Source organism: Mercenaria mercenaria, chromosome 4 (assembly GCF_021730395.1).
Source record: "Mercenaria mercenaria strain notata chromosome 4, MADL_Memer_1, whole genome shotgun sequence".
Classification (NCBI taxonomy): Eukaryota; Metazoa; Mollusca; class Bivalvia; order Venerida; family Veneridae; genus Mercenaria; species Mercenaria mercenaria.
The window spans coordinates 12,908,687-12,935,842 of NC_069364.1; the positions used below are offsets into that span (position 1 = coordinate 12,908,687).

The following is a 27,156-nucleotide window of genomic DNA, read 5'->3' on the forward strand; positions in this document are numbered from 1 at the left end:
ATACGTTTGGCCAATGAAATGCAAAGATTTAAAACGAATGCAGAAATCTGTTGGATACTTTCATCTGGGGAACACATTTTCTAAAACAGAACATTTCAGTGTTTCAGTCAGTGAGGCGCAGAAAGAGAATTCATAAACATAAATTTAAATGAAAATAATATATAAATTTTAATGATTAAACTATGCAATAAAACAGTTATAATATGCTCATGTGTTACAAGGATATATCAGAGCTAGGGGTACATCTCGGTATTTTTCATCTTCACATATCTGTCTCGGCCTACCGGCCTCGACGATATGTACAGATAAAAATACCCTCGATGTACCCCTAGCTCTGATATATCCTGGTAACACACTCTCACACATAATATAACTATTACTTAACACTTAAGATAACTTTTCTACTATCCTTATTTGCCGATGATACGCTACCCGCTACAATTAGCGTGTGTACACTGTGAAACTTTATATTTTTAATGGTATTCTTTTCAAAATTAATAGAAGCGACGTCCGTTGACATTCCTTCATTCAGGAAGTGATATTAAAATGGATCGTTTTCTAATCTAGGAGGATTCACAATATATTATTCTGCAAAGGACTAAGCATGGGACTATATGAATATGCCTTTTGTTCGATATTTTTCATTCAGGTTTTAAACTTTATTACAGGTAAACAGTTTTCAAATGATCAGGTAGAAGATACAAGTTGTTGACATTGAAACATGATTTTACACTAACTGGTTTACATTTTGATGAGAAACATACATTCCATGCCTAAGTGAAAACTATTAAATGTTTTCTGATTAATTTTGTATTCAGTTGTTAACAAAAAATATGTTCCATTCGTATTTAATGATTGTTTTATTCCTGTCTAGTGTGTATTTTTCCGGGGAGGGATGTTTGTATTCAAGATGTATTGATATAATATTTAAGAAAATGTATGAAGAATTGATTAGAGCAGTATTTCCTAATTCTATTCTTGGTAACCAACCTCTATGGTTTTCAAGTTACAGCTTTTGTAATCGTAATTTCAGGTCAACTGATACCGCAAGAAGAGTTGAAAAATGTCACATCGTGTGGCCTTCCCATAGATGTAACATGTGGAAGCAATGAAATTATCGCAGTGCATTCCTTGTACTTTTGGTACCATGCGACTTGCTCTGGCACATGCTGTAACTATGACAGCAGTCACTTTAGTGCTGGTGCAGATTCCGGCGTTATCCAAGCTGTCCGTCGTAAGTGTTCGGGCGAAAATGCATGTAGCCTAGTCCACCTTGATGGTAATCGTGATTTTGGAAGTGTGGGTGTCCATGACCCTTCTTACTTTGTTGTAAAATATTACTGCATACTTGGTAAGTTGGACAATTTTAAGCTATTTTACGATTTAAGATAAAAATCCAAATTCATCTTTTTGCTTTAATAATGTAGTACACTCTTTAATGGTATTTTGAAACAAATTATCATAGTTTGACTCATTTCATTACAGAAGTACGACATTTTAGCATCAAAGTATATAAAAAGTATTTCGTATTAACTATAAATTCTATTTTGTTTTTAAATCTGAATGTTTCTTAATATGTTTCTTTGTATACAGCATCGAGGATTACTTCAATTTGCTCAGGGGAAACGCTAACGTCAGCAGGTGAACCAGTGTATCTAATTAACGATAATTATCCGTCCGTGACGACTGGGAATAGCACGTGCGCGTGTTCAATAGAAGTTTTCTCGTGTACGTCCAGTATAAACCTTTATATACTTGATGCAGACTTGTACTTAGATGAAACAACTTGTGATCAAACTATTGACTTTGTCGATGGTACAAATACATCCCTCAGTGTGATCAATTGTAAATCTTATTATGACAACAGGATAGATGAAAACAGATTTAACACCAATTACTTGAAAATTGATTTTATTGATAATTCTGAACACAATCAAGAGGGATACATTTTCCTCGGATTTGGAGGTAACTTTGTTGTTAATTATTAGTTTGATCTTTTAAAATCTTTTACAACTGTGACTGTTACTGTTGTTGAGTATAAGCTTATTCTTTGCTGATTATTATCTAAGCCAGGTTTGCTCTTTACGATAACAACAAATATATATACGATGATATCCAAATTGAGGTCTTTTACTGCAGTAATTTGATATCATAATAGACACATAGACTATATAAGAAGAATGGTTCTTAAAGTACGCAACGGTAAAAACAGACAAAAAAGTTTTGAGTTTTAAATTGATCAAATTACTAATTGAACGATTGTAAACAAAGTTTTAAGGGTAAAATTTTTTCTTTTTGGATTTCAGTGTCTGAAACGGTTGCTTTTAAACTCAGCTGTCCATACGAACAACAATATGTATGCCGTGGTAAGTATTGTTACATGAACATGTGTATTACGGTCAGACGTAGAATAAATAGATGAAATTACATTTGTGTCAATTTTTTTTATCTTAAATGCTGTTGATATTGATATTAGATGACAAACATTGTTGTAAATGTGCGGCTAGTTACCTGGAAGACCAAATATTGAATTAAATGCCCGAGGTAAAATTGCATTTTTTTTATAAAAAGTATCTAGTTATTCATTTTCTTACGTTGTAATCATTTTGAAGAGTTACTAAAGACAATCCAAGATGACAACCGATCCATGAGTTACCGACACATTCAATCCCCTAGTAGTTTCAATAAATTGTTGAATTAGAGAAAAATGTAGTCATTTTTGTGCAATTTGCTCTCAACCAAATCTAATTTTATTAACTTGTCTTTAACGTATGATTTTATTCAGTATAGTTCTTTAAATGAGGCAATGTTGTCTACAGAAAAGTTTGACGTCCATAGATATTTTAACTGATAAAATATGTCACTTATAATTATTGCAGACTGTGGAGTTCCGGGCCCTATATCTCATGGAAAATTGGAACTCGTCGATAGCAGCAACAGCAGTTATGGTTCATTAGCTAAGGTCAGCTGTGACAATGGATATGAGTCAGAAGATTCAACAGTCAGCTGTCTAGATACAGGCCAGTGGGAAAGTGTTGCGTGTTTACTCAAAGGTTAAGATATATACTTGACTTTGTCAGAAGTTTTATTTTAAAGATGTGTCCTTTAAATACGTGACAATAACTTTACTTAGTTAATGGTTGTAATGAAAGGCTTGCAACGAAATATAAGTAACATAAATTGTAGCATCATCTGTTGCCATTTCAACCATTGTATAAATTACAAAATGCTCAGTTTGATTCTTGTTCATCAAACACTATTGACTTTAACACTTACCCTGCTAAATTTCTATAATGAACTTGTCCATCTTTCAATTTGGACTGTACTATTAACTGTTAAAAGGGTTGATTACCAAAAATATACTGACTGAATGGCGACCAGTGCAGACCAAAATCAGACTGCACGGATGTGCAGGCTGATTTTGGTCTGCACTGGTGGCAAAGGCAGAATCACTTGCCGCCAGCAGGCTAAGGTTTAAACACAATCAATAAAGGTATTTTAACTTTCAGAGCAACTGAGAACACAAATATTTAAATTAATGTAGCAATACAATGTGAATAAACATGTGTAAACATAAATGTCCCTGAAAAAGATCTGAGCTCTGTTTTAATAGTATATATGAGGCAGCATTCTCATTTTGTCATGCAAAACAAGTGCATTTACCATTCTGAAACAAATCTTATGAATAATTCCTGTCATTGTTTTTATATTAGTACTTTGATGAAAATTAATGTGAAAGGGCCATTTTAAACTCTAAAAGTTGCAATGCATATCAATATATTCTTACAGATTGTGGGACACCATATGACATTTCCAATGGCACTATAACTCCTGTCATCAATGGGAGTGCAACCTTTGGCGCAAGAGCTAATGTTATATGTGACGAAGGATATGAAATAAAAGGTAAGAATAGAATATGAAAGATATACAAGTATATATGCACTTTTTAGAGAGACTTGGAAGATATATCGTGGAAGGAACAGTCCTTGTTATTCATCTTTTCACACAGATAAGATGCCCAGTGTGAAAAAGCTTAAATGTTATATGTAATGAAGGCTTTGAAATAAATGTTAAGAATACAATATGAAACATATAATTTATAATGCCCTTTTCAGGGTAAAATGGAACAGTCCTTATAATTTATGCTTTCACACAGATAAAGTGACCACTGAGCATTGCGAAAATCTAGAAACAATGTGAACATTTGGAAACATAAAATTTAGGATATCAGATTTTTTTCCATCATTTGAAAATTGTAATTTATTTTTGTGAAATAGTAAGTTAAGAATACATTGCAGCATCTCTAGAACGAACACCGCCGGGTAAACTAAAATTAGGTTTGTTATTTATAGAGGTTATTATTTAGAGCTTTATAAAGCTTTCACTTGTCATTTTGTTCTGTGATAAACAATAAATAACAAGGACTATTCCATTCTATGACTGCGTAGAAATATCTTTGCTCTCCAGAAGTATCATTAAGCAAGATTTTATTTCATACCTTTCAGATTATGCAGAATGACATTTACTATTTGCGCGTTATTAAAGAAAGAATAAAACTACGTATATGTTCTTTACTTTCTTTGTGTTGTAAAAACATCGTCTTTAAATTGAACCAAGGTAAATTTTAATCAAAATTATTTTGAAGGTTAATATCTACCATTACAGGAAATTGTGCTGGTACCCAGTTTCAATGTGGCGATGGTTCGTGCATCGACAACAGTTTGTGGTGTGATAATTTTCCAAGTTGTGACGATATGTTAGATGAATTATTGTGTGGTAAGTCGTTATATATTTTTGTTCGCTAAAAACTGTCAAATACATAAAGGCTAATTTTTAGACATCCCATTCAGGAGTCAAATAACACGTTGTAGTGTAACTGTGATTAAGGAACGTAGCATTCCCTTTGTATATTCATCCTTGTTCTACTTTCCCCTTCAACCCCCTCCCCCATCCCCCTTACCCCTTCCTCTCCCTCTATCTATATTTTGCATAAAATTAAAATGTACTTGTTGGATTTTTGAAGCAACCCGTCTGTAATATTTGTCCGTTTCATCTTCTTTTTGTTGTTAACTTACTTTGCAAATGCGTGGCTCTGAGGCTGTGTTTGTGGTGCTTTGTGCTTCCGAGAAGTCTACCCTTACCTATTATCAAATAACACATGAGGTTCAAAAACACTAAATACTATTGCTTATACGTTATATATAAATTGGACACAGAGCTGCCATACGTAAGTGTGTAAGTTAAATGAAATGTTATTATTCTTGAGGACTCTGTAGATTTAATAATGAATCATTGTTTGCTTTCGTTTCAGAGGATCAGCAGTCTTGTCTTGAAGGTCAAATGTTATGTGGTACGAGTTGTGTTGATTCTCAAGTAGGCATAACATGCAATGGTAAATATCTTGTAAACAGAGGCCCCTTCGATTTAAAGGTATATTAATTCACTTCATTCTACTTCACATATACTGTCCTGAAGTGAAGTTCGCAAGTATGGTCTTAATAGTCAGGCGGCTAGACTGTAATTTGCACGTTATGATGGCACTGACCTTCTTTAAAATACATAATATACTTTACGTCATTTTCGCAATATACCCATCCAGTTAGGTCAGAAGGAAGAGCGGAAGAATATAAATTGAGAAGTCGTGAATTCGATGTGGGAGCGGCAGGTTACGATTTGGGAGATGACAATGATTGAAGTCATTCGTCCTCCACCTCCGATTTCCTATTTGGAAGTAGTTAGTAACTCGTAGAGGAATGGCCAGTATTTGTATCAAATCCGATGAACAATTGAAATACTGTTGAAAAGAAACGGTATAAATCCCAAATAAGAAAAACACACCCCTTTTCAGTACAGACATAAACGATATTACAGCTACCTTTCAATTAAAACTACCGACTTGTTTGTTCAAGATGTTGACGACAGTGACAAATGACAATTAAAGCTATTGGTGACATCTCAAGATATAGTGCCGTATTTACTGATATTGTATATTTTGACGAACAACCCAGATATTTGCCGAGACCGTTTTCCGTATATCATACGATATTCGCTGAAGCTTAGTATATATTTTCATATTTATATCACGCTGTGTTTAGTTGCTTATATGTAATTAACCAGTGTAGTAGAGCAAGAGCACTGAAAAAGATGGTGTATTTTAATGTACTATTGTTGCTTTCAGCCTGCGGTACAACTGATACCGAAGCAAGCACTGGAAGTATTAACAAAGACAGAGTTGGATGTATTATAATGCACAGTTGTATCCAGACAATGGTGTGATGAATACCGAACAAGCACTGGAACTATTTACAAAGAAAGAGTTTGATATATTTTACTGCACTTATTTTTAGAAAGTGGTACATGGATACTGAAGCATGCACTGGAAATATTTACATAGACAGAGTTTGATATATATTCTAAAGCACTTTTGTTTTCAGGCAGTTGTAAATTGATACCGAAGCCAGTACTGGAACTGTTTACACAGAAAGAGTTGAATATATATTTAAATGCACTTTTTTCAGACAGTGGTATCGTAGAAACCGAAGCGATCAATGGATATATTTACATACTATTAGAAAGAGTTGGATATATACTTGAATGTCTGTTTGGTTTCAGATAGCGGTACAACGGCTGCTGAAGCAAACACTGGAACAATTAGCTGTTTAGTGATAGGGAAATGGGAGATTGTCAAATGCTCAGCAAAAGGTACTTCTATTATATAACAAACAAAATGTCAATGGCACCAATTGCAAATCTATGCAATTGTTCATATCGAACGGTTTATGGTCAATCGGCGAGGATTTATTCAATGTATTATATTTTCATATTATTACATCCACCTTTAAAACGTACTTTGCATTATTTCTTCTGTGAGTGTCGTGCGGAGCCGCATTAAAAGAGGGGCATATTCGCATATTACATAATATCACACCGTAACTTTATACTTATTCGTTATAGCCTGATACATATTTGGTGACTTATCACGAGTTACGATTTTTTTGAATGCGTAATAGTTACTTTTAAAATGATTTGAATATATAGACATATTTACTTATTTAGACATAGATATTTGTACGGACAGGGATTTTACACTTAACGCTAGATTTATTTTTTGTGTGTAAAAATTTAGAAAATGGAATTATTAGTTAGTACAACAAAATAAATTTCGAAGTGATTCTTGGCGTTTTAAGAAGTTTTTATCTATGAAATACTATTCTAGTCAATAAAATTTATAGAAAACTCTCAAAAACATTAGTCACTCTATTGAAATTTAGTATAAAATAGAAAGGTATACTATACATATTAAAACATCTACTAAAAACAATATTTGTGTATTATTTTCGATATCAAATTATAAAGAACAAAATTTTGATGTCCACCAGGGGGCATGGATTAAACTCTTTTTACCACGACATACTGAAATATGGTAGCATATAGGCGCCGTTTCTTCTGTCCGGCCGGTGTAATGAAGTATTTCGACCCCCATAGAATAACGACCCCCCGGTCATTATTCTATAGAAAATGTGACTCCTATCCTGTAAAATATTGACCCCCCTTATAAAAAACTGACTCCCTTTGAAAACTCTATAGAATAACGACCCCCCGGTCATTATTCTATAGAAAAACTGACCCCTCCAAGTAAAATACTGACTCCCTGAAGATGACTCCCTTCGAATTTCATAGAATAACGACCCCGGTTATTATTCTATAGAAAAAGTGACTCCTTCCATGTAAAATACTCACTGCCGAAATTACTACATTCGAACTCTCATACAGTATCGATTCCCGGACATTATTCTATTTAAAAAGTTACTCATTCCGTGTAAAACACCGGCTCCTAAAAAGACTTTCGACGATAATATCCATTAAAACGTGATCCCCACCAAACCTAACGGACATTTTTACAAGATCTACAACTCTAATACCCTCCATTGCCAATAGTTAACATTTTGATTGTACTACTACTACTGGTGCCGCTACTTCTATTGCTATTACTACATGTACTTCTTCTTCTACTACTACTACTACTACTTCTACTACTACTACTACAACTGCTACTACTGATACTACTATACCTGCTTCCACTAATACGTCTTGTACATCTACCTCTTCTTCTCCTGCTGCTGTTGATGCTGTCACTTATTCCTCTGCTGCTGCTGCTGCTGCTGCTACTGCAACTGCCACTACCACTGCCACTACTACTACTACTACTACTACTACTACTACTACTACTACTTTCTATTGTTGCCGCTACCGTACTTTACTGCCACTGCTAAGTATTGCAACTTCTGTTAATACTAAGTTCTATGCTAGCAGTTTCTTGTGCAGTTTTCTTCTGAAAAATTACGTCATACCGAAGTTTGCAGGGATTATTGACACTGGTGTGTTTTGTGAACGTATTGTGAATTGTTATTTTCCTGAAAAAAATGTATACACCAAGATACAGCGTCTAGAAATAGAATCCCTTTTCCTGTTGCGGAATGCTCTGATTTCTGTGTCAAGTGATGGTATCTGATGCTAATGGTCAAATGGAAGGACAGACGGACGGACAAGGGCAAATCTATATGCCCCCTCCTCCGAGTGGGGGCATAAAATGCAGCAATTAGGCCTTAGATACAGGAGTTATCTCTAAATTTGACCAAATGACCGGGGGTCGTTTTTTTACGGGAGTCAATATTCTTCGTGAGGTTCAGTTTACTTCACGTGGGGGAGTCATAGTACTATGATCTGGAGGTCATAATACTATGACCGGGGGGTCACTTTTTCTATAGAATAATGACCGGGGGGTCATTATTCTATAGGGGTCGAAATACTTCATTACAAGTGTCCTACAATTCTTGTCCCACAATTTCTTAGCAAGTAGTTGGAATTTAGCGAAACTTCATAGGAAGCTTTTACTTTCAAGAGGAAATGCGCATATTGTCTTCTTGTTTCGGTCGAAACATTTTTCACTTAATTATTTCCCTTTGCTTATTCAACATTAGTTTACCTTAGTACAATTCTTGTCCGGAGTATTTCTCAGCAATCACTAGATGGAATTTAGCAAACCTTCATAGGAAGCTTTGCTATCAATAGCTGATGCGCATATTATCTTCATGTTTCGGTCGACCGATTTTTCACTGAGTTATTGCCCTTTGATTATTCAGCATTATAACACTACAGTACAATTCCTTTTCGGGGTATTCTTCAGCAACCACTGACTGGAATTCATCAAAACTTTATAGGAAGCTTCACTCTCACGAGGAAATCCGCAAGTAATTTTTATGTTCCGGTCGGATGATTTCACTGAGTTATTGTCCTATGAATATTTAACATAGTATACCATAGTACAATTTCTTGTCCAGAGTATTCCTCAGCAGCCACTGGCTGGAATTCAGCGAAAATACTTAAGATGCTGACGATGATTCTTCATGTTCCGGTGGAATGGCTTTGCAAGGAGATATTGCCCTTTGATCTATCTAATAGAATTCTGATTAATCCGGTGCTAGGTGTTAGAGGAGTGTTGTACATACAACTACCTCAATTGAACAGACTTAGTCAAACAGAGTCTGCTATTATATTGCTTGGTTGCATTCTTTGCAAGGGTCGTCTTATGTTTTTTATCATTGTTACATAATTACAATAAATAGACCATACTTTCACTGCAGCACATGCCCATCATTTGACAGGTATGTGATGACCTAACAGTATTAGAATTATCTTGATTTTACTCGTATGTGGCCCAGTCAAATTACAGTCTTTATTTCTCACAGCGTGTAGTTTTTGACTGCGCCGCCACAAAGGCCATTAGAACTGTAAACATACACGTGGGATTATTTTACTGACATGTATTTAGTTCAAAACATTTTAAAGTGATCACGCTGTGAAATTGTCAGTGAACATGCGTTTTCGTTATGCGTCAATCTGTAATAGACATTTGCGAATTAAGACGAAGTAGAGTGTGAAGACCTAGGACGATCTATTTTTCACTGGGGTTATCTCAACTAATTTGATAATGTTTAGTGCTGAAGAAAAAATGCATACAACAGGAATAAGGTCTGGCATATGATGGTTTATGCCATAACTATTGTGGGACATGGACGTGGCTTTGTCTGTTCGTCAGTCTGTTCTGTCCGTCAGAAAAAAATGTGTTACACATACAGCAAAAAGTATTGAACGACCGTCATGAAAATGTACAGGTATATTATTCAACATTTGGAGTTGCGCTTCCGTGTGTTAAGCACATCTGAGCACAAAGTGAGCTATTGTGGTAACACTGTTTCCGTCGTTTGTCTTCGTCTGTCGTTCACAATTTCAATTTCACTTCGCAGAGGTTGCATTTTTAGCCCAGTTTTAATAAAATTTGTCAAAATGTTATATTTAGAAAATCTTGGCTCAGACATTAGGCGACTTGGGCAAATTCTAGAAAAAGCTTTTTTATCTCTATATTCCATTTTCTTCATCTGCCGGGCAATATTTTCTACTGGATCTTATGAAACCGGGCAAGAATATTTGCCTATATCAAATGCAGGTTTATTTTGATCCTGGGTCGAAAAGAATATGACAATGACAAATGAAAGAACAGCATCCCTAACACTCTGGAGACTAAATAATATGAAACATAACCAAAACGTTTGTCTTAATAAAGTGTACGTACAGTTTGAAAGTTAGTCGTCTGGCGTTTAAAGGTAGGTCAGTAAGTTAAATCATAGAAACACATTCTGAACACTCTAGATGCCATATTTTCTACATAAAATTTAGTCAGAACATTTCTCTTTATAAATTGTAGAACAAATTTGAAATAGTAATATGAACTGGGGTATACAACTAGGTCACTTTGTCATATCAAATAAATTTTCTATCCAATCTATCATAAAAAAAAAGTCAGAAAGTTTGTCTTATTATATAATCTAGGTAAAGTTAAAAGCTTGGTTATACAGGGTCAATGTTTAGGTTGTAAAGTCATTAGGACTACAGAAACAATATTTTCCATTTGGTCTTTTATAAAATTTTGTCAGAATATTTTCTTTATATTATATGTATATAGTTGTAGATCAATCTCAATATTGCGTTGTCTGGGATTAAAAACTAGATCACTTAGCGATTTACAGACAGACCTAGTACGACTTTAAATCACTTGCTCCTCTCCAAAGTGGGTTCGAGACTCACTCGGGGCGTTGAATTCTTCATGTTAGGAAGCCATCCAATTGGTTTACGGAAGGTCGGTGGTTCTACTCAGATGCCCGTCCGTGATGAAATAACGGTGGGGAACCTGGGTCTTCCTCCACCATCAAAGCTGGAAAGTCGCCATATGACTTATAATTGTGTCAGTGCGACGTTAAATCCAACAAAACAAACAAAAAACAAGCAAACCTGGCAGCCTTCTTTTGTCATTTCGTTAAGACAAATATACTGACAGTCGTGATACGATTAGATCTTAATTGTGATCTGTGAAGTTTTCAAAGTTAAATTGTTTACGTCTGATGACGTCGGCTTAGACTGACCACTTTGTCTCAAATGCATAACTTTTAATGTTGAAGAAAATTTCGGTAAGGTGTTATGACAGTTGGTCAAAAACTTTTGGCTATATGTATAATATAAATTTTCTCTGACGGACAAACGAACGGACGGACATACAAATATATATTTCAGAAAAAGGTGGCATAATAAGCTAGATCTTATCACAATTACTGGCATGCATTTCCTACCGCACATAATTCTCCGCGCCCACAGGCGCGGAGTATTTGTATCTATTTATTTATTTGTTGGGTTTAACGTCGCACCGACACAATTTTAGGTCATATGGCGACTTTCCAGCTTTTAATGGTGGAGGAAGACCCCCGGAGTATTTGTGATGGCTTTTTGTCAGTGCAATGTATGTCGTAAATGACAATTTTGTCCTTTCGATTTGCAAAATTTCAAATTTTAATTTTTAATACCTTGCCTGGCTTATAACAATGGCATCAACTTTAAAAACATAAACGAGAAAAAAAAAAAGTTTAACAAGACAGGAAAGAAATCAAAGAGCAGAAAAAGCACTTTTTGTCGGACATCACTTGGAAAATTCCTTTCCTTTTCAGTTTGATGAATGTGCCAGAAAGAACTAGTTTTGATCCATAAACTAAAAAACGTGAATGTGCATTTCTCAAGCACATATTGGTGGCTTACCAATGTTGTTTTAAATGTAACCGTATCTAAATATTTTGTTCAGTGTGTTGCAATAATTACCGTTTGCGTAATAAAATTGGCAGTTGCTGCGTAAATGTTTCGCGCAAATTACCAATCTAAGCGTTTTGTAATCGCGCAGCGAAGATAACCAACTGGCGATTTAAGACATACTGATTTTATCTTCCGACAAAATTTCATAAGAGGACCTTTCATATAAAATCGTTTAATGATACAAATGACAAAAACCAAACATGCTTGAAGGTGTGAATTGTCCGAGCCGTTCTGTTTTAAGTTTACATTTTTTAAATAATAAAAAACGTGACTCATATAAATGCAGCGATTTGAAGAAGATATTTACGGCCTTGGTAATTTACGTACTATTTCTTTAAAAGTACTTATCGTCATCCCATGTGTATTTTATAAACACTTTATATTTTTAAAGCCACAATTGTCGTGTGTAAAGGTAATTTTTAGAACATGCGTACGAGTTTATAACATTCAGAAGTTAATATAGACCAAAAACGTTGTCGATCACCAGGTACTTACACTCAAATTATTACAAGAATAATTTTCCGAAGCAAAAAAGTTTTCACTTTTTGTTTTTGCCAACCACTATTTTAAATAGTGTTTATTTACATTTGTATGCCCTTTCGACAAATGTTGAACACATATTCATTTGACATTGATTATATTGAACAATAGGTAGAGGATTAGCCATTATAATGATACACATAAAAAACATCATACGCCCCTCGGTTTCTCAGTAAAACTCCTTACGAACAGGTAAATGACTCTTGCCCCTTGAAAATTTTCGATCGTCATAGGTGTCCACAGTCCACTTTGTCAAGTGTGAAATGTTAACCATATGTGTTCCTTCTAAAGGAACAATAACGAAAAGTGAAAAAAAACGAAGTTTATTTGGATTCGATGTGTAAGTTTCAGAGCCATACAAGACGTTTAGTTTTAGTATGAGCCGCGCCATCTGAAAACTAACATAGTGCATCTGCGACGAGCATGGATCCAGACCAGCCTGCGCATCCGCGCAGTCTGGTCAGGATCCATGCTTTTCGCTTTCAAAGCTTATTGCAATTAGAGAAACTATTAGCGAACATCATGAATCCTGCTGGTCTGGATCCATGCTGGTCGCAAATGCACTATGTTGGTTTTCTCATGACGCGGCTCAGATCACTCTTTGCCAAGGGACGCATTGCTACGACTGCTTTGTTCTACACTTTACACAGACTGAGAATTTTAACAGACTGGTATAACAGTTTGTGTAAATTGTGAATGTAGAACAATCCAAAGAACTATAAAATACATTTATTTTATAGCTCTTTGAACAATCTAACTGTCTTTTGAGACTGTCTTCCTGTGTTTTACAGTAACAGGAAAATTTTAAACATAAAAAGATAAAAGGTAAGGGTAAACTTCCCGGAAGCACAGATCACCCTAAACACAGCTACAAAGCCAAGTAGGACCGCAACAAAAACAAACCGCAGCGAAAAAATAGAATAGACGGGTTACTTTAAATATACAACTATAAGTACATTTTAGTTATATGCAAAACACAAGAAAGGGGGACAAGGGGTAAACAAAAGGCAGGGGCGCCGGGGGAAAGTGAAAAAAGCAACAGGGAAGCAACGCTGTCAAAACGCAGTCCCCCGCCGCACTTCTTCAATTAATTTTTTTTCTAATTTATAAAATTGATTTGAAGTTTTACATGCAATGACCTTCTGGGCTCCTAATCAAGAGCCTCACGAGCCGAGTGCAAAATTTAATCTGTTTCGCCCGGCTGATAAAGTAGACTGCAGCATGGCGGACTTTTCGCCACACAAGATATTGAAACTCACAAAGTCATATTAAAATTTTAAGAAAACGAGCCAATTAAGATCTTGACTGCGCAAACTTATTAATAGCTATACTTAGAATCTAAATGTTTAAATTTTGCTAGCCCGACAATAAAATTCTCACCTCAGTATATCAGGCAAGTGTAGATTTAGATGGCTGTACTGGTCAAATTTCAGCGTGCTTCGGCTGCCTACGTAGTGATGTACATATTAAAGTGGAATTAAATACATTACACAGTGAGAATGCTTACAGCTTAAACGGTACTTGGAATCTGACATGTAAGCAGGGTTTGCTGGTTCGAGCCAAGGACAGTTCCATCAAGACGGTATCGTTGGTTCTTGTTGCATAAATCAGATCTGATAATGACCAGACATCAGTCTATGTTTGTTCGACGAATATAAAACATCCTTCATATTTGTAAACGGACTACATATTCCCTTGCATATTGATGATATCAATTTGCAGCTGAATCGACTCAGGCATAAATGATGAAATACCATTTCGAAAGACGTACCACAATGGCTCTACAGAACCTCAGATATTTTGATGTGATGGCAAACAACAAAAACCACTCGGGTACACCATTTTCAAGCTGTGACACACATTTTGAAGCAAAATAGATAAAAAAGTAAATTTTATAATAAGGAAAATAATGCATATGTAAATCATAAGACGAAACGTTAGTTCATTTAATGTGGGAATGCAACTTTGCAAGAAATGTTTGGAAATGTATAGAAGAAAGGCTGAAAAACATCTTAATACAGTTATTGATATCACTTGTTTAAACTCGCGGTAGATTTTGGATTATATGAACATAATCATACCAGCCTTAATCTACTAATTAACACTGTTATTATTTTTAAACGAAATGGACTATTTGGAAATACTGAATTCATTGCAAATTCAATGTAAGATTGAATCAAGATAAAGTTTTTATATAAAACCTTTTGCTAATATCCGTCACGTTGATCAAATTCATTCATCTTTTCTGAAAAAGAGTCAACATCGTTCCACGACTTATACGCTGATACGCTTATGATTATTACACATTAATGATAATGAATTTTATGCGTTTTGGTTAAGATGTAATACTTTATTGCTTTCATTACAATGTATGATATTGATTTCTTTTTGTTAGGCGGATAGACCAATGCTCCCCGACCCCAATCACGCTATTGACGGGGATAATAAATGGGGTAACCCCTTTCGAGGGCGCCTGAGAAAAAATATTTCAACTGATAATTTTGTTGTTGATTTGGAAAGGTTTTGCTGTCCCATGTGACATTTAGCAAAAGCCGTATCGGCGTTTGATCATTCTTGTTTTGTGGCTGTACATGTCCCTTATCCATGTAGAGGAAAGCAAACATAGTCACCACCTTTTTAGATTTTACGAGTAGGGATAATTCCCGTTCAAAAACGTTTGGTCGTCAAAAGGTTGGCTTATTTTAAGTAAGTCGGCCCAAAGACCGGAATCAAAGCTATATTTGTTATGAGGGTGTGAGAGGCCCAAGGTATCCATGATAAGTTTATTACAAGATCCGTCTGTTTTTAAAAGTAAAAGCTATAAAAAAGCTTGAATTGATTAGTCAAACGTCCTGAATTCTTGAAATTTCTGTGCATCCTTTACGTAACAGACACCAAATTCAAACTGAAATTAGTAGTAAAATGATTGGCCATCTTGCTGGTTTCCGAGAGGTCAGTGGTTCCTATCAGGTGCCCGCACGTGCTGGAAATAATATCCGGAGGGGCACCTTGGGTCTTCCTCGACGATCAAAACCTGGAAAGTCACCTTACGACCTATACCTGTCGCTGTGTAACGGTAACCCCAACAAGGAAGAAAACAACGACTCGGAACTATATGCAAAGGATAAGTAATAAGAATAATAAGAAAGATGCAACAATTTCTTACTTACAGATTGTGGAGCTCCAGTAAATGTAACTGGTGCAACTGTTACAACGTCAAGTAATAACTTAGAATCCTCTGTTGCTACATACATATGTGGAGAAGGGTACACGCATATTTCCGGCGATTTGCAACGGACGTGTAGATCCGACAGTACTTGGAGTGGATCACTTCCAACTTGCATACCCGGTATGAAATCACCAGATTGTTTAATATATTTAAATGACGATGTTGTATGTATGTGTATAGGTTGGCGTGGCACTTATGAAAAGTGTCTTTGCCGCTGTATTCATGAGTCACGCAACATCAAGCTGTATTAATGATATGAATGAATTGGCACGCAGAAAAGTGTCATTCAAATATTCCACAAAACCACTGTGTCCGAAATTTCAAAATGAAGTAGGGATCATTTCATTTCAGTTGAACACAATCACACACATGCATCAAGCCCCACCACAATCCGACAACTATTAATTTAAATTTAAAATAGAATAAACAGTTCCCCCATGTCTATGTTTACTGTATTCTTCAAGATTTTTAAAGATGTATACATGAATCATTGAAAACAGTTTTAAATGGTGAAACAGATTTTCTTCATACTTTTGCAATTAAATTTTATCTTATTAATATTTTAAGGTAGTTGTTTTATTTCTACTGTAGCAGTCCTAAGGCAGCGACTTGTATATATTTTTAGGTATTAATCTTAATAGAAAACGATAATAAAGTAAAATAAGGTGGCATACATCCTTAGCCAGTACTACATACATTATCTATCGGGTTCGCCTATGCTGGAACAACCCAAGCATATATGACATTATACATTCCTTTTGAAAATGTACTGGTACCTTAAACATGTTTTATTCAGCTGAAACACTTGGCACTCTAATGTCACATATTCCAAATACAATCAGCACACCAGACATCACTGACTAAGGATAAGACACAAACAAAGGATAATCGAATATTTCATTTCAAGGATTTAAGCTTTATGTATTTATTTCCAGGACAATTGCAGTAAAAATTCTATCTATATCGTTTAGTTTCTTTTTGTGTAGAGTGTGTTTTTCTTTAATCTTAGTTTCCATTTGTATGGGCAATAACAGTTGAAATTAATATCTATATTTTTTAGTTTCTCTGTTTACAGAAAGTGCAAGACAAGTAACATTCATCTATTGAGTTCAGTTGCTTTCAATACAGAAATTGACTTTTATTATTTAGTTTCTCTTAGTAAAGGTAGGGCAAATTTTTAGAAAATTCTAACTACATATTTGTTTCCCTCTGTAGGACGTTGAAGAAAATGAAACACCCATGCATTGTTTCGGTTCCCTTAAATACAGACAATTACCTTTCTTAAATATGCAGGTCCTAAATCTGTTCAATATATCATTTATCTTTGCACCCAGAAACTATGAAAATATTTTAGCCTTGTGTTCAGATGCTATAAAAACTTCACCTATTTATCTAATGTAACTAACGTTGGTGCTGTTGCTACCGTGACGTGTAATACTGGATGCGATGCATCGGTGACGTCAATAAAATGTCTTCAGTCTGGACAGCTGCGTCATGAAGAATTACAGGTACGTTCTAGATGAAATGCAATAGACAATATAAGGTAAGTTCTGTGGTAAAAAAGCAACGAAAGCTGCCGAAAGGATAGCTTTTGCGTGCTATATCATATTGCAATTATCAATTTTAAAAATATATATGTTAATTTTCGCAGACTGTGGAAATCCCCCTAATATTCCCTATGGAAGTATCACTTTATTAGAAGACGGAAACACAACGTACAATTCTACAGCTAGAGTTACATGCCAAGAGGGTTATAAGGCAAAGAAACAGATGGTCACATGTAAAGAGAGGGGGAGGTGGGAAAGTAGTTCATGTGAACCAAAAGGTAACTTTTTTCGTGGTTGAACGGGTCGTTACTCATATAATAAAGAAAGATTTACGACAGTCTTCCGATATGAATCGGTTGTCTTTTTGCATATTGAGGTTTTTAAATAATCAACATCGTGATGTTTAATTTTCTTGAAATTAAATGAAATACTTTTTTGTCTTTAAAAAAGTCATAAACATAGAAAATATGTTTATAGTTAAACTGACACGGTGTAGGTCAAATGGCGATTTTTTGATGGTTGATAGATGATGGAGAAAGACCCAAGGTACCCTTCCGGTTGTAATTTCATGACAAGTGTGCACCTGGGTACAACCATCGACATTTTGTAAGCCAGTGGTAAAACAAAAAGAAACGAAACCACCGAAAAGACAGGTTTTGCGCGCTATTATCATATTGTAACAATGTCGACGCCATTAACAATTTTAGAGATACATATTTTTATTTTCACAGACATGTGAACCCAAAGGTAACTTGTTGTCGTAATAAAAGATCGAGGATTGAACGTGTCGAAACTTTTATTATTACGAAGGAATTACGACAGTTTTCCACTGAGCCTTCGATATAATAATCAGTCGTCACGTTTCAAATAATCACCACCATGCCGTCTCATTTTTATACACCCTTGGCGGGCGTGCGGGCGTGCGGTCGGCGTCCACAAACTTTGTCCGGAGCATTTCTTCTTCATGCATAAATGGATTTTGATATAACTTGGCACAAATGTTTACCACTATGAGACGGAGTTTCATGACTAAAAACCAGGTCCCTATGTCTAACGTCAAGGTCACACTAAGAAGTCAAAGACCAGATACAAGAATGACATTTTTATCCGGAGAATTTCTTCTTTATGTATGCAGGGATTTTGATGTAACTTGGCACAATTGTTCACAATTATAAGACGGAATGTCATGCGCAAGAACCAGGTCCCTAGGTCTAAGATCAAGGTAACATTTAGAGGCCAAAGGTCAGATACAAGAATGACATTGTCCGGAGCATTTCTTCTTCGTGCATGGAAGGATTTTGATGTAACTTGGCACAAATATTCACCACTATAAGACGGAGTGTTATTCGCAAGAACAACGTCCATAGGTCTAATGTCAAGGTCATACTGAGAGGTCAAATGTCAAATGCAAGAATGATTTGTCCGGAGCATTTCTTCTTCATACATGGAGTGATTTTGATGCATCTTGGGACAATTGTTCACCATCACGAGCCGGAATGTCACGCGTAAGAACCAGGTCCCTATGTCTAACGTCAAGGTCACACTAAGAGGTCAAAGACCAGATACAATAATGACATTTTTGTCCGGAGAATTTCTTCTTTATGCATGGAGGGATTTTGATGTAACTTGGCACAATTGTTTACCATTATAAGACGGAATGTCATGCGCAAGACCAGGTCCCTAGGTCTAAGGTCAAGGTCACACTTAGATGTCAAAGATCAAATATAAAAATGGAATTTTCTTGTATGACATTTTAGTGGGTTGATGAATGCTTCTACTTATTGTCACAAAACTTTATATACAAGTCACCCATGACACTAAGTTTAGATCAAGGTCAATAGGTCAAATGTCAAGGTCACGCTGACTTCTTTTACTAAAATGCATAAGAAAGGTGAATGATATCACCTATTGACTTCAAAGTTCATTTTAGGTCACTGATTACACCCATTTGGAAGTCAAGGTCGATAGGTAAAGTGTCAAGGTCACTGTGATCTTTATTATAAAAATGCATACGAAAGTTGAATGCTTCCACATGTTGTCACCAAACTTTATATGTAGGTCAGCCATGACACCAATTTGAGGCTCCTTTTATACAGCTGTTACACCTGTTACGGAAGGGTATTGTTGCTACTTCACATAATGAGAGGAGACATTGGGCGGAAGTACAATGCACAAGAAACTAAGACTTGTTTAATATTCTGATTGCAAATATAGGTACTAGTACAAAGTAATTTGCTATGACGGGCGTATATTGTGATATTCCGGCACTCTTGTTTAGAACTGAAAATCTTACATCTTAGGATCTAGATGAAAACTGAAACTTTTAAAATTCAGTCTACGTTGTTAGTAAGACTATTCTCACACGAATGAAATCCAGGTTTACTATTCTTGTCTTTAACCGAGTCATAAGCATTGGAAATGGGTTTAAACTCACACCGACACAATTTTGGTCAAACGGCGATTCTTCCATTTTTAAATTGTAAGAAACACCCCAGTTGCCTTTCCGGGCATTATTTCATCACGGATTGGCACCTGGGTAGAACCAGTGACCTTCCTTAAGCAAGCTAGATAGCTACCTTGCATTCTACACAATAAGCGAGGTTTCGAACCAACATCGGTTTGGGGCAATTGATTCAAAGTCAGTGACCTAAACCACTCGACTACGGAGGCCCCCTAACATATAAAAATCTGTGCTACATATATATCTGAATATAAGAACAAACTGAGGTAAAATATTTTAACTATATCATTTAAATGCATATCAGATTTTGTATGCGGGATAATTATGTATAATATTCCGTCATCACAGATTCAAATATGTTTTAGATTTCGAAACTGTTTAACATGCAGTTTATCAAAATGTCATTTGACAAGGGCAATTTTGATTTACATAAACTTTTTTTTCAGAGGATACACACGATGATAAACAACAAACAGGTATGTAAGTTATGGAAACATTTCAACACTCCAATGTTCATTTGTTTGGTAATAAAAGAAACAAAATTTATAAAATTTATATTCTTTTCAAAGTCAGCAATGAACATATATTTAACATTTTGATTCATTTTAGATAACTTACGAGATGCTAAGGTAGATTATAATGAGATGTAATTACAAGTATCTCACACTTTAATTATTAATGCTCGTTTTTTTCTAGACTTTCTGATGTGATCCGGTCGTATGAATGCAAAATATTTGATTTTATGAAAGAGGAAAGAAAATATGTTGTTATAAATAATATATTTTTTTCTAAATTCTACATGTTTTGCAGCAAAGAGGTAAAAGAAAATGTAGTTCGATTATTTTATAGAAACGTTAATTAAGTAGGACCCGACTTTTCTCAAAGCATTGTAAGTCATTATTTACATTAATTTCTTTTTGTGTCTTGTACATTTTACACAAATATACGTTGAAAACTTTTTTTCAGGTTTATGCAAATATTTGTTTTCAGAATTATGCAAATGATAAAGTACACTGTTTGCTAATATACCAGTACTATATTATATGATACATTATCGAAATGACATAAGAAATACATTTTGCTTTTTCTTTACAGAGGATGGAAATGCTTCTTCGACCATTCTGGTAGCCGTTCTGGTACCAATAATAGTCATAGGCATAATATTAGCAATCTGTGTTATTTGGAGATACAGACAAAGATTGTGTGAAATAATAAGTTCTAAAGGGGTAAGCAAATATACGTTATATATTCATATGTTCATATTGTCTTTAATTGAAATTATGGGAAAAAATGAGGCACTCAGTTGAAGACTAAAGAAATGCTTGGTTAATAGCTTATTTATTGACAAGGCATTCCTTTTAAATTTCTTCAATTGAAACTTAATTTTTCTTCCAATTTTATTTTTTCAGCATGAAAGCATATCATTCAAGAATGAAGAAGTTCTTCAGGATCCAAATGTATCTTCCAAAAATGAAGACATTCTTCCAGAAATTCCAGAAGTTCAGCCATGTCAGGATTCGAAAACTGATGTCCAGACTAACGAAATTGTGCCAGAAACACAAAAATGTCAGGAATCGAATGTTGCTGTCAAGACCGATGAAGTTCTGTCGGAAAAACAACAATGTCAAGAATCGAATGTTGCTGTCAAAACTGATGAAGATCTGCCAGAAAAACAACAATTCCAGGAATCGAATGTTGCTGTCAAAACCGAAGACGTTCTACCAGAAAAACAACAAAGACAAGAATCGAATGTTGCTGTCAAAACCGATGAAGTTCTGCCAGAAAAGGACCCGAATGTTGATGCGATGACTGAGAATGTTCTGCATGAAAAGCAACAAGGTCAGGATTCAGATGTCTCTGCTCCGAATGACGAACTACCAGACAACCAACAAAGTCAGGTTTCGAATGTTGCTGGGGACTCAGAAGAAAAAGAAAAGCCGGATCAGAGTTGAAATCTGAATGACTGTTGTTATAGAACGCAACCATTTTTTGTATATTGCATTACAATGTTAAGTGTCATTGTGTAATATTTATTCATGGCAAAGCTTTGAATAACCTTTCTTAATTTAAATGCATTACTTTGATATACTAAACATGTACATAACAGTTCAGTTTCTATGCTACATACATAAACCTGGTAAGTGTGCAGGATAGGAATCCAAGTGAAAACACAGCGCTGCTAAAATGCGCATATTCATTTTAAAGGGGTATTATGTGTTTTGGTTTCCTATCTGTTTGGTTGAGAGTAGGACCGACACAATTTATGTAATAATGCAACTTTCAAGGGTTTTTTTTAATGGTAGATGCCACTAGGGGCAATATTTCAGGCCTGGGTGGGAACTTGGGTAAAACCATTAATCTTCCGTTAGCCAGTCTGATGTTTTTCTCACATGAAGAATTATACCTAACGAGAGAGATTTTGAAGCCATATCAGTAATAGGCAAGTGATTCAAAGTTAGCGACGACCATTACCATTCGGACAAGTAGGCTCCATGTGTTTGACGTGAAAAGAAAACATTTGAATAATGAAACAAAAATTCAGTTTCATAAAGTAATAATACATATTATACAGCGATCCTAACCAAGTACCAGAACTAAACAAATATTAATTTCTATGAATGTATTTCGCTGTAAATATAATTATATTCGAAAGATGTAAAAACGTTCTATCTACGTACGAGATTCTCGAATTTGGTTATATTCTCTAACAGACAATATTAGAACAGGAAAAATTAGAGTGAAATATTAGATCTCCACAAAACTAATGTGCCTCGTACTCATTGAACTGCAAAACGCCTTTCTACAAAATGCAATGAATGGTAATATGCCAAAGTGGAGTACATGCATGTAATGAATCCTTTGATGAATCCATTAAACTATTTTCTTGCATAGCCTTAAAACCTTGAACGAAATACTTTTCAGTTACTTAATTATTATATTTAATTGTTATATGTGCCATTAAACTTAATTCTTATTAGATAAATGTGCTTGGTGCTTGTGATTGGATATAATTTGTTTCTAACTACTGTGATCTTCTTTAACTCTCATTAAATAAAACAATTTACAAGTTTACATGTTGTAAAATGACGGCATAATAAGTCGTTCTTTCTTCGTGAGTAAAGACTTTGTTCCTACGTTGTTGAAGCAGACCGAGTTAATAAACAATCATGGACTGTGTAATAAAAATCTGAGTGACACTGCCACATAGGCAAGTGAAAAGAAAGACATTTTTGGAGCACATGGACCAAAACTTTGTCAGGGATAAACACTCTCACGAAATTTGATAATGAATCTATTATAAAATACTGGTTAGTACACATCGGACAATGTAAGTTGTAATATAAATGTCAGTTGTTGAGCAAATAAATTTCCCTCCTAGAGCTGAAGCACTATTCTCTTTAGTTTATTGCAGACATAAATCTTCAAAATATTAAAACCGATTATTCCTAGCACTGTATTAGGCCAACAAACGCGTATTTAGCAAAGATTACATACTATTTAATGAGAAAAAAATCCAACGAATGAACACGTGAAGACGTAACAGAGTTGCTGCAGTGACTAGTCTCTCTAGTAACCGCCATCAAAGTTTATGTTGTTAAGCCGATACTGACAACAATATGTATTGTGTTGCTAACTAGATGATATATATTTGCCTGATCGTAAATTCAACATGTTATCAAATACATATGATAATGAAAATATTTTACGAATACAATTAAACTATAAGGGCATGTAACTATGTTAATTTATGTTTTTATTGGGAGTCAAGGTCACGCTGACACAATATGTCATATGAAAACTTTCCAGACTTTGATGCTGGAGGAAGAACCCAGGAGTCCCTCCGTGCATTATTTTATTAAGGGCACCGACTAGAACCAACGACATTCGTTAAGATAGCTGTTTGGCTTCCTCATGTGAAAGAAAACTACACCAGAAGCAAGGTTTCGAAATGCAACAATGGTGAGAAGCATGTGATTTGAAGTTAGCGACCTAAACTATTCGGCCATGGAGGAACCGATTTCTTTTGTTTGGTTGAAAGTCAACCGACACAGTTTAGGTCATATGACGACTTTCTCAGCTTGTGATGGTGAATGAAGATCCCAGGTACTCCTGTTTCAGGCATGGGCATGGACATGCATCTGGATAGAAACTCCTACCTTCCGTAAGCTAACTGGATGGCTTCCTCAAATGGAGAGTTATATGCCCAAACGAAGTTAAAGCCCATATAAGTGAGAAGCAAGTGATTCGAAGTGAATGACCTTGACCATTCGACCACGGAGAGCCTAGAATTTTTGAGACCCGAACATATACTTTTCTTTTTCCGTATGGTCTCTAGTTAACCACCTTTGGCATGAATAGAATAGGAATCCAATGCACAAAACGGATCGTCCATAGGATCCGTTAAATGATGGGGACTTATAAAACCGCAAATGTAAGATGTTTTATTGGTTAATGTTTGTTTTTATCTTCCTTTCTTTACTAAAGCGTGGCAAGATCTTTTGAACGGGCAGTCAAAATTATTACACATATATTTCCTAAACTGGGTTATTTCATTTAATTTACGCAATCCTACAAACGCAAAACTTTCAAGATATATAACAATTTAGATGTTAATTAAACAGAGGGAATATATAAACATTTTACCAACTTTCTTTTTGTGCATGACTGCTTAACAATGTTAGTATATACAAAAAGAAACATGTTTTAAGTTGACCTAAAAGCCAAGGCTACATTATCTCGTATTATATTACATTATACTGCTTGTACTATTTATATTAAAAACATACGCACGACTTGTTTACATTGGTTTCGTCGGTGTGCGTTTTATCACGTAAATTGCACCACATGCTGTTAGAATTTCTTGTTTGCTAACTATTTGTTTCACTTTGGGATTAAAAATTTACAGCACGGCAGTCAACTTAATTTCTTCCATATCGGACGAGATTTTTCGTTGTTTTCAACGGTGCTGGTAGACTCCATCTTACACCCCGGAGTTGGATTAACGCGACTCTCGTCCTGTTAATGACAAAATAATAATAACAAACTACATCTATGTTGTAGACTCGTGAAGTAATCATTCTCTTTTATCGTACAACAGGATAAAAACGAATTATTTTGATAGTTCCTCTTTGTTCATTACTTCATTCATATTTATCTAACTTCCTGTTTGAATAAAAAAGAAATAAAAATATTTAGACCACCGCCATACAAGGAAAATGTCAGTTTGGGAAGATAATATACATACAAAATCTGAATTTACCTCAAGCGTGGGAAAGTCTCATCAACATAAGTATTCACCATACCAGAAGATAATTACATATAACATTGAAAACATTGTAAAACATGAACCAAAGGCGGAGGACAAACTACTTCAGACGCATTGTGTCCTGTCAAAATGTCAAGGTAAACATTCACCTTTTTCAACATTATAGTGTCTGTCATATTTTTAACCTCTACCAGTCCCGAAAACCATAGTTTGTACTGGATGACGCAATAGGGCGACATTTGATATTGTGAAAGTAAGATCAAAATATTATTTTTCACGTTTAAATACAAGTAAATATGATAGCCTTAAATGAACTTACCGATCTTGACAACTAACGTATTGGGTGTTTCTATAAATATTTTACAATTAACACTAAAATCATTCTCATCTGTCAGAGATTCGTCAAAATCCCGGACGGACCTGTTCAGCTGGGTGCTACACATCCGGGAATGTACTAAAATAAGCATAACAAAATCAGAAATAATTATGAATTCGGACCTTCATTCAATATAAGAAGTTTGATCTCTAAGTGCAGTTTGGCGGTTATGCACAAACTTGTTCTTCTCTACACAAGTGGCAGTTGAATTATGCAAAAATGTACAAAAGTTCACCAGGAAAAGCCACATTCGAAGAAAGCAGTGGCCCATAAAGCACTTCACATTGAAATATGAGTATTTGAAATGTATACACGTACACATTAGCTGAGCACATGTAAAACGCGTTAATACTAGCGCAAGAAGGAATCATGAGAAAAGAATTTTGAGATTTGCTAGGATAGAGTAGAGCGAATGTAACACACATACGTAGCTGTTTATTGTATAGCATTTTCAAACAGTCAATTCAGTCGTTTATACAATGAACACGAGTTTCAGGATACTATATTTGAAACAAAAAATGTGCCAAAGTTTCAAACTTATAAGACCAGTATGGTATTGTCTGCAGATGACTGACTTTTACTTGATCTATATTTTATAACATATTCCAACGGTTTTTGAAATAGTGTCCCAAAGTGAGCAGAATCTACCTGGATGGCTGACCGTTCCTAGTTTGACACATTATTTTAGTTTTAAGACCCGAACGTCAAATGGAGCTATGAAATTCAATTCAATCATTCATTTTTTTTACACAACGATTACTCATTCGATCGAATGCTTAGTTCAATAAAAATCAGAAAAATAAATGCCTATGAAAATAGACCCTTTTATTCAGGAAACGTACCCTGACCACAATACCTGTTGACCCTTGCACTAAAATGCTTAGTTTTTGATACAGCAATATAAAAGCTAGATATATAGTACTGCGCACAAGTATAATGTTTCAGTTGTTTAAAGTTACTGTAATGTTACGCACCGTGAATTGTAGTGCCTGTCATTCAGCACGGTAGTATAAGATTACAAGTCCAATTTTAAATTAATATTTACATTGTAGTTATTATAAAAAGGTGTACAGAACCACAGCTCGAATTTATCTTAATCATTGTCGACTGCCGTAGAGGCAATGTTTTTTTTCCAGTATTCTCTCAAAACTGATGACACAATGAAATACTATGTTTTTCTTTTGCAACGATACAAACAAAAGGCACAATTTGTTCTGCATATAACTGTAGTACATACATAAGAGGGACACACGTTCAGAAACAGGACAAACTTTAGAGTGACATTTGGTTTTTATTTTGACTGGCATGTGTTTGACATAAAAAAGTTGTTTTTTCTTACTTTGACTATGTTCATCATTTATCGTGATGGTTTTATAAATTTTATTTGCGATTGGTCAGGTAAAGACAACTGTAGCAAATAAGCACTAATACAGAACGAATTAATGTCATGAAAAACTTTTAAATTCTTATGTAAAACTATCAACTTAGCACCTAAGATAAATTTTCTACTATCCTTATTTGTCGATGATACGCTACCCGCTT

At 35.0% G+C, this 27,156-nt stretch overlaps 2 protein-coding genes across 15 annotated transcripts in view; both read left to right on the forward strand.

Moving 5' to 3' along the window:
• Positions 1-402: 402 nt before the first annotated feature.
• Positions 403-23,708, forward strand: LOC123551041 (uncharacterized). Of its 3 annotated transcripts, XM_053540497.1 has the most exons (14): positions 403-668; positions 1,034-1,351; positions 1,594-1,965; positions 2,307-2,366; positions 2,880-3,053; positions 3,790-3,903; positions 4,666-4,776; positions 5,312-5,392; positions 6,613-6,702; positions 15,908-16,084; positions 17,616-17,789; positions 20,419-20,448; positions 21,068-21,198; positions 21,382-23,708. In XM_053540497.1, the coding sequence occupies exons 1-14, from the start codon at positions 605-607 to the stop codon at positions 21,922-21,924; spliced, it is 2,439 nt and encodes an 812-aa protein (XP_053396472.1). In that variant the 5' UTR covers positions 403-604; the 3' UTR covers positions 21,925-23,708. The 3 variants fall into 3 exon arrangements, with proteins under 3 accessions (XP_053396472.1, XP_053396474.1, XP_053396473.1); XM_053540499.1 differs by lacking the exon at positions 15,908-16,084; XM_053540498.1 differs by lacking the exon at positions 5,312-5,392.
• Positions 23,709-24,812: 1,104 nt separating this feature from the next.
• The window catches only part of LOC123552674 (sushi, von Willebrand factor type A, EGF and pentraxin domain-containing protein 1-like), a 42,535-nt gene continuing 40,191 nt past the window's right edge, over positions 24,813-27,156 (forward strand). For 7 of the 12 annotated variants that reach the window (XM_053540495.1, XM_053540492.1, XM_053540489.1 and 4 more), the window contains exon 1: positions 24,848-25,375. In XM_053540495.1, coding sequence (XP_053396470.1) covers positions 25,189-25,375 — 187 coding nt within the window. In that variant the 5' untranslated portion in view covers positions 24,848-25,188. Of the gene's footprint in view, positions 25,376-27,156 lie in introns of all 12 variants that reach the window. The other 5 variants (XM_053540484.1, XM_053540490.1, XM_053540493.1 and 2 more) reach the window with 3 other exon arrangements.